The 11,145-nt window shown below is 42.2% G+C and overlaps 1 protein-coding gene across 3 annotated transcripts in view; it reads left to right on the forward strand.

Moving 5' to 3' along the window:
* The window catches only part of dmd (dystrophin), a 184,835-nt gene that overhangs the window by 83,282 nt on the left and 90,408 nt on the right, over nucleotides 1-11,145 (forward strand). For all 3 annotated transcript variants that reach the window (XM_062445524.1, XM_062445522.1, XM_062445523.1), the window contains exons 29-39: nucleotides 2,759-2,920; nucleotides 4,595-4,705; nucleotides 4,829-5,002; nucleotides 5,098-5,253; nucleotides 5,396-5,566; nucleotides 6,043-6,222; nucleotides 6,370-6,492; nucleotides 7,455-7,625; nucleotides 8,221-8,343; nucleotides 8,465-8,599; nucleotides 10,112-10,264. In XM_062445524.1, the coding sequence (XP_062301508.1) occupies nucleotides 2,759-2,920; nucleotides 4,595-4,705; nucleotides 4,829-5,002; nucleotides 5,098-5,253; nucleotides 5,396-5,566; nucleotides 6,043-6,222; nucleotides 6,370-6,492; nucleotides 7,455-7,625; nucleotides 8,221-8,343; nucleotides 8,465-8,599; nucleotides 10,112-10,264 (1,659 nt within the window). The remainder of the gene's footprint in view (nucleotides 1-2,758; nucleotides 2,921-4,594; nucleotides 4,706-4,828; nucleotides 5,003-5,097; nucleotides 5,254-5,395; nucleotides 5,567-6,042; nucleotides 6,223-6,369; nucleotides 6,493-7,454; nucleotides 7,626-8,220; nucleotides 8,344-8,464; nucleotides 8,600-10,111; nucleotides 10,265-11,145) is intronic.

Genomic DNA, 11,145 nt, shown 5'->3' on the forward strand with positions numbered 1-11,145 from the left:
GCAATAAGCAACTCCATTCATCCAGAGCTGAGCTGTGAAGTAAAATTCAGATCTGTGTTAAGTTATTTGTATGGCTTAGATTAGATTTTCTATAAAATTATCAATTTTAAGGTTTTCAAAAAGAAAATTCAGATCAAATATCTGTTTGTTTTATTAGATTGTATGGCTATTAATGCAGGAAACTAAAATGATTAAACCTACAAAAAATGTCAAACTTGTCAAAAATGTTCATTACTGGCAATGATACGATACCTAATTTTGGCTCTGGTACCAAATCTAATGTTAAATCCTGTCTAATATACTTCAAATAGTGAAGGATGCTCACATGGTGGACTGATGGACAGCTGGTGGCAGCAGTGTGCAAAGAAACGTATCAATGCACCAATCCAGAGGACCGCTATTGTTGAAACATTCATGAAAACAATGTAGGATTCATATTCTCCCAAAATGATGTGTTTTGGGCCTCAAGGATACACACAGTGTGTCCTTGTGAGGAAAGTAAACTACACAGGTGTCCTTGAAAAGAAAGCCCAGAGTCATCTAATCCACTAATTAGTGCAGTTTATATAAGTCTGGAAACCTGTTTTTGCAATCGGAAAAGAAAGCAGCAGCTCTAACCTGTATTACTCCATCTACCATTGACACCATTTGATTTTACAGCTCGACTAAGAAACTGCAGATGTCGGCCCAATCACAGTTTAACATCACGGAGAAGCCATTTCTTATCTTCTTCCAACTCCTTATTCAAAGAAAAAAGATCCCAAGAGCAAGAGTCAAATAGCTTAGTGTCAACACTTCCCCGGCATCAGATGGAGCCAAGTTGTAAGCAGTGCAGGGGTCCAAGTAAATGCCAAGACAGTAAAGTATATAATCTCATTATATCAATGTCCCACTTTAAAACTCGTGTGGAGATAAATCCAGCCCGCGCATGCAGGGAGAAAAAAAAATGTTGTTTCACATCTCCGTCTGCAGTTCCTCAGATCAAAGAAGCGTGTTTGCCATTTTAATTTCAGCTCCTCGTAACGGCTGGAAAACCGACGAGAGGAAGCGTGTGGCGGGAGAACGCCGTTCCCGCTTTGCCCACGGCGCTTCCAACACGAGGCAGTTAAGCAAACAGCGATCCCCTATCTCTCCGGTTCACAATCACCACGCCGGGCGACTGTGCGACTGCGTTCGAATGTGCCGGAAATAAATAATAAGGCAAAACTGAGCGTTTAATGAGAATATGTATTCATGAGCTGACAATTGCCAGGAAAAATGGAGTACATCGCCACAGGGAAGGTTGTTATCAATGTTTGTCTAAATATTTAATCTCACTCAAGTTCTCATTTCATACATTATAAACTAAGACATGAGAGCGAGGGACTGTGCTACATCCACTGGTAACATTAGGAGAACCGTGTGTGTGTGTGTGTGTGTGTGTGTGTGTGTGTGTGTGTGTGTGTGTGTGTGTGTGTGTGTGTGTGCGCGTGTGTGTGTGCGCGTGTGTGTGTGCGCGTGTGTGTGTGTGTGTGTGCGTGTGTGTGTGTGAAGGGTTAGACTGGCTCAGGGCTATACTTAGAGTCATTATCCTTCTGTATGGGATTATCATGCTCACCTGTAACCACATATAAACTCACTCTCTGTTTCTGTCTAGCACACACACACACACACACACAGGTTTATGATGTAATTGGTCATATGACGCCACGGCCCGCCCTAGTTAATCTCACATCACCAGGCGAAAAGGGAGGAAGGAAACTCCTCAGTAGTTGCCAGGCGCCTGATGCGACACTGACAACAAGCGTCAGCAGACTATTGGTTATAGGACACGATAGTGACAGAGACGGCCTTGATGTGGCGGGTCACACAGAGACGACATGAGAGAGAAACCCCGGATTCCGTCCTTCAAGAGGGTACACGCGCGGGGGGGGGTGTGTGTGTGTGTGTGTGTGTGTGTGTGTGTGTGTGCGTGCGTGCGTGCGTGCGTGTGTGTTAGTCTTGTTTATGTACTTGTGTTTGTCTGTGTATGTGCTCAGCTATACAAACAATTTGGGGGAATTGTGTGTGTGTGTGTAACATGTCAGCCATTGCAATAGTGTGGCTCGCCGATGTGTTTTTTCATATTTTTCGGACAACATCAGAGCTCTGTGACACAGAGGAACAACATATATCAGGCCTTGGTACACACAGAATATCTGTTAGTAGATCAATTCATCCAAATTTAATATAGTACATAGAAATGATCTGCTGTCAAGGTAGGTCAGAGCATAGTATATTTTGCAGCAATTTGGGTGAAAATGATGTGTCACTATTAAAATGATTTAAAAAAGCCTCTTGACACCTGACTTTTGTTGGATTTTGTTAGTCAGTCTCATTTTTACATCATGTTTTAGCCTAATTCCAGCTGCTGAAATGTAGTAGACTGTGTAAGTCATGTTATGTAGCAATGTTTTTTTACACACTGACTGCACAATATCATAGTAAACAAGATAACAGGTTTATATATGTGAATAAAATATCCCAACGTCTCCCCGAGGATTCCTTAAAAACGCATCTTATCTGAATCTCACGGGTGCCTTATCCACATTCTCTAAGAGATTATCCCAGTTATTTTTTTTTATGGGAAATTGCTTTTATATACATGAGATGGAAAATTGAACGAAGAAATGCATGTAAAACGTCTACTGATGCATTGCCTGCAAGCTGTTTCCTGTATTTATAGCCCGCTCGTGTGTGTGTGTTTTCTGACGCTGTGATGGGTTTCCCGTCTCCCCAGGCGGCGCTCAGGCAGAAGGAGCTGGAGAAGAGCGTCCAGTGGGCCCAGGAGAACGACAAGACACTGAGGCAGATGCAAGAGTCGCTGGCCAACACCGACCGCCACCTCACCGCGTACCTGGCTGACCACATCGATGCCCAGCAGTTACCGCAGGAGGCTCAGGTACTCCTCATCTGTGTGTGTGTGATCACCCCCAGTGATCAGAGTGAAGTACACTATGAACTGTTACAGGGCTTGAGAAAGCCTGCGTTGAATGATCATGTACAAGTGATAGCAGCATCACTTTGCATTAACCTAATTAGTCACCATATTGTCATTATCTAAAGAAAAATAACTGAAAGGTCCAGACTCTAAACTACATCAAACAGCTATGATTATGTTTGAAATCTCTGCTGTGAACACACTGCATGCTGACAATGATTTTTCTGCCAGTCATTTCTTGGATTGAAACCACCTGATAAGATCTGCCTCTGCTAGAGATGACTCAATGTAGTTAAGTGCAACTCATTTTTCAACAAGATATCACAATTTTAAATGTGCTCAGAAAACAATTTTGGGTTCTGATTGGCCCAGCTGTTCTCAGTTGGTTCTGATTAGACCTGACTGAATCCACTAGACCGGATTAGTCCTTGTGGGACCAACCAGACCTGACTAGATGCAAATGGAACTCATGAATCTTAACCAAACCAGACTTCACCTGACTGTGAGAACACAATTGAATAGATTGACCAGAGATTCCTCAAGTAATCAGACCCAAGAAAAAAAAAGGTCCATCTGGACCTAATTAGACTGGACCAGACTGTGTTCAAGTTTAACTGTTTTGTTCACATTTATGCAAAGATTTTTTTTTTTTAAATAGTGATTGAAGATAAAGTCATGAAGTTACCATGAATAATTTCAGGTTTTAGTTGATTGATGAAATTTTGTCGAGCATTGGCCTTGTTAGATTTAATCAATAACAGAGACAGCTGTGTGGACAGGTAGAGTGGAAGAACACTATAATATATATATATATATATATATAAATATTATATTAATATATTATATATATATAAAGGATAAAATACACATTTCGTGTGTGTGTATGCAGAGGACCTAAGAAAGAATGGCAAATGCACTTTTTTCTCTGTGGTCCTAATTAAGCCTGGAGCTTCTTTGGACACAGACAGCAGGAGCACACACACATGCATACATGCACACACACACACACACACACACACACACACACACACACACACACCTCCTTTTTCCTCTTTTTTTTCTCCACACACCCTTCAGACAACTCAGATGATAGATAATGAAATAATGACCTGCAATGATAGCATGAGTGATAGAAACATGACCGGCTGAGTGTGTGTGTGTGTGTGTGTGTGTGTGTGTGTGTGTGTGTGTGTGTGTGTGTGTGTGTGTGTGTGTGTGTGTGTGTGTGTGTGTGTGTGTGTGTGTGTGTGTGTGTGTGTACAGAGAGGACGGAGAGATTACCTCCACGTGTGCCGTCGACCACCAGCGCAAAGGATGACATTTCTCTCTCTCTCACACACACACACACACACACATGCAGAAGGATAAGAGAATGATTGGATTAGAGTGGTGTGGATGAGCATCTGTGATTACAGGGCACTTGGTATTTAAAAAGAGAGAGGGGTGACAGAGACCAAGTGTGTGTGTGTGAGAGTGTGTGAGAGAGAGAGAGATTTTAAGGGTCCTTTTCTCTTCTCCTTGATGTCTACTGCTCTCTTGTGGTCAGCAGAGGGAGGTACACTATCAATCCATCAAAACTCTTTATTGGCAGTCGTTTCACTGTTTTGTGTGCGTGTGTGTGCGTGTGTGTAACAGAAAATCCAGATCGACCTGAGCAGCCACGATGCGACCCTGGAGGAGATGAGGAAGAAGAATCAGGAGAAAGATCCGTCACCAAGGGTCATGGGACAGATAGACCTCACCCAGGTACACACCCACAACTGCACACACACACACACACACACACACACACACACAGCACATTGTGAGTCTCCTCCTCACATGTTGGCGTCCCTCTGGTAATCTTCTCCCGTGTTTCCCTTTCTACAGAAAATGCTGGCAGACGTGTGGACCAAGTTCCGGCACTTCCAGAAGCCGGCCAACTTCGACGCACGTCTGACCGAGTGTGAGCGCGTGCTGAGCGGGGTCAAAACTCAGGTGGGGGTGCTGGACATCCGCAGCGTGGAGCAGGACGTTGTGCAGTCGCAACTGGAGCAGTGCATGGTGGGTGATCGCTTCACAGCAGCAGATAGGTTGAATAAATAAATAGATAGGTTAGATCCGATTTGAACGCCCTGCTCTGTGTTTGTGTCTAACAGAAGTTGTACAAGGTGCTGAGTGAAGTGAAAGGGGAAGTGGAGACGGTGATCAAAACAGGCAGGCAGATTGTCCAGAAGCAGCAGACTGAGCAGCCCAAGGAGCTGGACGACCGGGTGACCGCCCTCAAACTGCTCTACAACCAGCTGGGATCGCAGGTTAGGACATGCGCGCGCACACACACACACACACACACACACACACACACACACACACACACACACACACACACACTTCTACAAAGATCACACAAGTCAGATTTAGACACAGATTTTTTTTTTTTTCAATGTGTGTACGCAGATAACAGAGAGTAAACTGGAGCTGGAGAAGAGCCTGAAGTTGTCCAGGAAGCTTCGTAAGGAGCTGAATGGGCTGACAGAGTGGCTCGCTGTCACTGACGCAGAGCTGACCAGGCGCTCCGCTGTGGACGGAATGCCCAGTGACCTGGAGGCTGAGGTGGCTTGGGCACAGGTATGACACACATACAAACATGTTCAGATGCCTTATGTGTTTTTTTGCCACTTGGAGGTAGCAGAAACAAGTTGTGAACATCAACATGTCAGCACCTTTTTAGCTGCACTAGCTGGTGAACATAGCCCAGCATTTAGCAGCTAAATAGACAAATATTGTTCTTGTGAGATGGTGGAGACCAAAATGGAGATAAAAGGAGAGAATATTGGCTTTACATTCATCGGGTGGACACAGGCACAACTCTGAATGAATGATAATGCTGCTTTGTATCTGCTGGATGTGGAAATAAGCAATTGTTTGCTTGCAAGTTAAACTCAAAAGGTGATAATAAGTCTAATAGATTCCAGCTGCACACAAGTGGCCAAAAAGTCGGTTAATGCAGCTTTAAAGAAAGCATATAAGAGCTCACTTAGTGTACATACACTCAAATAAAAACATAGTTGATATGAATGAAAATCCTCTCCTCTCCTCTCCAGTCCATCCATGGTGAAACGGAGAGACGTCAGCCCCAGCTGCAGGCCGTGGTTGACCTCGCCGAGGCCCTGAAGGCCGTGCTGCGGGGCCACGGGGGCCTGGTGGACGACAAAGTCAGCCTGCTGCACTGCAACTGGATCGCAGTCACATCCAGAGCAGAAGAATGGCTCAATCTGCTGCTGGTGAGAAAAAAAGAACACAAACAAGCTATGAAACTGCAGTGCACTAATCACTTATCTCTTTTATCACTGCTAAAATTACATCAGGTTCTCTAAAAATAACTCATTAGAAGCATCACTGTCTGAGCGTTTTCTCTTTGTCTCTCTCAGGACTACCAGCGGCAGATGCAGAAGTTGGATGGAGAGATAAAGGACGTGAACGGATGGATTGATGGAGCAGAGAAAAAGATGTATGAGATGGACGGCCAAGGATCTAACGATGCTACGCTTAAGGTTGTAATGTTTATGTACTTTATGTTTAATCTCTACCTTCTGGAATGTTTGTATGAGTAGTTTCTTGTAGATTAGATGTGAAAGGACATACAGTATGACTTGTTATTGCTTGTCATTATCTTAAACCTCTTATCTGTGATTTTTTATTTATTTAAAGGACATTGTAAGTTCAGATAACAAAAATATAAGGTGAAAAAAAATAGGAATCTCATATACTCATATCTCATATCTACTTGTGAAGTTTGATACAATTGAATACTTAATGTTGAAATGTAAATACCGAATTTATGACCTTAGCATATTTTGAAACTGAAATCATTTTGTCTGTGTTGCTCAAATTGGGTTGCAACAATCACATTTTTTTACTTTAATCTATTGATATTGAGTTGATAATATTAATCATTTGAGGAACTGGGGTGCTTTGAATATAAGACAATTATTCCATGTGAATTTATGAAGCCTAGAAAAATACTTAAAGATCCCCTGGAGACACATTTTAAAACATGTTAAAATACTGCTTTAAATAATACTGTGTGCCTGATAAAAATCCATTGGTTTTGAATACGTAATATACATATATATATTTAATTTTTACATTTCAAACATTTTCCAAGATGTCTCCAAGAGTCCATTCTCAGTCAAACTTGACACCTCTGGCGCATAAACACTAATTGTTACTCATTTTAAAAATGCATTAATGAATGTTTTCTAGGTGGTTATAAAATTCTATTTAAACATTTTAACAACCTTTCAAATCAGATAAGCAGCTCCCATGCCTTCAAGGAAAGACAGCTTCTCTGACCAACCGTATGTGTGTGTGTGTGTGTGTGTGTGTGTGTGTGTGTGTGTGTGTGTGTGTGTGTGTGTGTGTGTGTGTGTGTGTGTGTGTGTGTGTGTGTGTGTGTGTGTGTGTGTGTGTGTGTGTGTGTGTGTGTGTGTGTGTGTGTGTGTGTGTACTGCAGGTGCTGCGTGCAGAGCTGGAACTGATGAAGGGTAAGATGGAGGAAGTGAGGGCTTTAGCCCAGGAGCTCATGTCCACCAGGGGGGAGAACTGTCAGGCTCAGGTGGGACCCAAAGTGGAGCAGCTCAACCAGAGATTTGACATCATCGCCCAACGCATCTCCTCTGGACTGGTAGGAACCAAAGTGACAGAGTAGAGTTACAGCCTCTTAAAACCATAACACACATAGTGAGATAAGATTTAATGAATGTGCCACTTGTTATTTGTAATTTTGACTCGTAAACACTTGCAGCTCTAAATGGGCTCTTTCTCTTTCACCTTCCTTGCTACAAACTCTAATCCAAACTGTCTTCATAAATTAACTTCAGGCTCACTAAATATACTTCAAGCACTCACTAAATAGACTCCAAACTCTCCCTACATTTACTTCAAAGTCTCACTAAATAGACTTCAGACTCTCTCACTAAATTAACTTTAAACCCTCACTTAACAGACTTCAAACTCTCCAACTAAATTTACTTCAAACTCTCACTAAATCTGCTCCAAACTTGCAAAGTAAGTTTACTTTCTCTTGGCCACTCATGATCTTCCTCTCCTTTTGTTCGTGTGTGTGTGTGTGTGTGTGTGTGTGTGTGTGTGTGTGTGTGTGTGTGTGTGTGTGTGTGTGTGTGTGTGTGTGTGTGTGTGTGTGTGTGTGTGTGTGTGTGTGTGTGTGTGTGTGTGTGTGTGTGTGTGTGTGTGTGTGCGCGTGTGTGTGTGTGTGACAGACGGCAGCGTCAGCCAAGGAGCTGGAGCAGTATCACAGTGAAGCACAGATTTGGCTGGAGCTCCTGGAGGAGGAAGTCAAACAGGGAGAAAACCTCAAGGAGGAGGACTTCCAGGAGGACAAGGTCTCACCCACACATACACAGATGATCACAACTCTTTAGGCTTCCTTTGATATTATGTGTGCACTTATAAACAATGTGTGTGTGTGTGTGTGTGTGTGTGTGTGTGTGTGTGTGTTTATAGGACTGTGAGGAAGGTGCAGTGAAGGAATTACTATTGAAAGGAGAGAATCTACAGAAGAGAGTCCCGGATCAGGACAAGAGAGAGGAGATCAGACTGAAACACAACCAGCTCAACAGCAAGTACAACACCGTCAAGGTAACACACACATGATCACAGTTACCTGATCTGCTCATGAGATGAGTCAAGCTATGAGACAAACTGTCTTCATACTTTTTAGACTGATTTACAACAATCAGAGAGGAAATAAAGGTCCAAAGACAGGTTTAGACTGAGGGTCCTGCACCGTATTCAGTTATCTGTGCCACTGTGATAATATCAAAAGTGATGTTTACAACTCCACAATAGCACTCCCCAATAACCCTTAAGCACTGGACCTTCACAGCGAGCAGTTGCTGCTACCGTTACCTTCAATCTGATCCCACCAGCCTGTAAGCCACACCTCAGGCTGCTGCTGTCCACCTCATATAATCTCATCACACTGCTACATAGAGTGGGATGTAGCTTAATGTAGAGGAAGTGGTTAGTAATATAACTAGAGCTGCAATGATAAGTGGATTTATCCATTCATTCATTCATCATTTTCTGATATTTCTTTGACAACAAATCAATTAATCAAGAAAGTAACTGACAGATTAATCTACAATGAAAATAATCATTAGCTTAGTATCATAAACATTGTTTATTGCTCTCTGCTGATGAAGAGGTGTAGGCTATAAATCAGTCCGTGTATTGTTTCCCAGCGAGCTGCTGCAGCAGTAAGTTGAAATAGTTGTACCATTATGAACTGCAAACTCCTTCTCCTCTGCTGTCAGGTTTACACTGAAGACAGTGGAGGAGGCAGCAGCAACTGCTGGCTGGCAGAAAGCACCTGAACTGACATCATGCTGGTTACTACTTAAAGAGTCATCTGACTGACTCCTTCACTGCTTCCTATATTTTCCTTATTAGTGATGACAGCGGGAAAGTCATTGCTTTTTTAACATCACAATGCTATGCAGTGGGTTATTCACTTAAAGCAATCGTTGACACTTTGGGACATATGCTTATTCACTGTTAGGCAGAGAAATAAATAAATATCAATCAATCAATCAATCAATCAATCTTTATTTGTATAGCACCAAATCACAACAAAAGTCATCTCAAGGCACTTTACACATAGAGCAGGTCTAAACCGTACTCTTTAAGTTTCATTTAAAGAGACAAAATTCCCAGAATATGAATCTATAGGCAGCAGTCAGTTAGCTTAGCTTAGCATAAAGACTGGAAACAGAGGGAAACAACTAGCGTGGCTGAAGTCCTGAAGTCCAGATTTGTTAAATTGTACAAAAAACAAAGTGTAACAATGATTATTCATTGCTTTTCTTGGGGTTATGTGACAGACTATTTCTCCACTGTGACCAGTCTCCACTGGTTGCCTGGCAACTGCTCAGAGCCAAAAGATAAGGTCCTAACTGTAGTTTATCAGCCAATCAGTCAGCAAGATCATTCAATAGATGAAAAAAACAGTTAAAAGCTGTTGTGATGAAAAAGATTTCCTGAATGTGCAATGATTTTAAGATTTCTGTAGTGTCTCAAACTGATAGCAGATACACTTCATGACATGTCACTACTTTGAAATGTCCTTTGTGTGTGTGTGTGTGTGTGCAGGACCTGCGTGTGGAGAGGAACAGGAAGGCACTGGCCATCGCTCCCCAGTGGTACCAGTACAGGAGGAAGTCACATGACCTGTTGGCCTGGCTGGACGACATCCAACGCAGCGTGGACCAACTGCCTGACCCCCCCGAGGGAGAGAGGGTCAAGGTGACAACACACACGAACACACACACACACACACACACACACACACACACACACACACACACACACACACACACACACACACACACACACACACACACACACATTAATACATAAATACACACATATATACATATACACATGAACAGTAATTTCTTGACGTTTTTCTTCCTTATCACCATGAAGCTTGATCTGGGCTACTATTTATCTTTGTCTTCCTCATCATCCATCTCTTCATCTCTCCTTCCATCTGTCTCACACTTTCTTTGGACCTGTGTCTTTAATCTTTTCTCATTCCACATTTTTCTGGTACACATAAACCATGAAAAAATCTCTTTCTTTCCTCTGTTTTTTTTGTGTTTCCTCTTCTCGCACTTTCAGACTTTTTGTGTCAAGGCTTTTGCAATTGTTTTCTCTCGGGAAGAGGACTTCTAAAAATTGCTCCAGGAAATCTTCCTCACATCTATCTGAAGAAATAATTACGGATCAATTCTTGTCCCCAGTAGAAGCTTTTATCTGGGATTTTGTTAGTGGTCCCAGGGTTGAGAATAAAGGTTAATTAAACTGTGTCGTGTGTAGCATTTTAACATCAATAAATCCATACCAAATTATCTTTGAGACACTAGTGAATAATTATTACTTGTTATATCTTATAACAACTGATGCAGAACAACATTCACAGTGCATTTTACTGTAGTACCACTGAGTGTCATGGCTTCACAAGTCAAAAACAAGTCAATCAACTGCAGAGGATTCTTTTATGTCAGATAGTGGAACAACAAAACACTTGGAAAGGTAGAAAAGTGTTTTGAAAAATGCTACAGACACTTAATGTGCAGAACCTTTAAAGGACCAGTGTGTAAGAATTACAGGGATCTATTGGC

The sequence above is a fragment of the Scomber scombrus genome, chromosome 24, assembly GCF_963691925.1.
Source record: "Scomber scombrus chromosome 24, fScoSco1.1, whole genome shotgun sequence".
Taxonomy (NCBI): domain Eukaryota; kingdom Metazoa; phylum Chordata; class Actinopteri; order Scombriformes; family Scombridae; genus Scomber; species Scomber scombrus.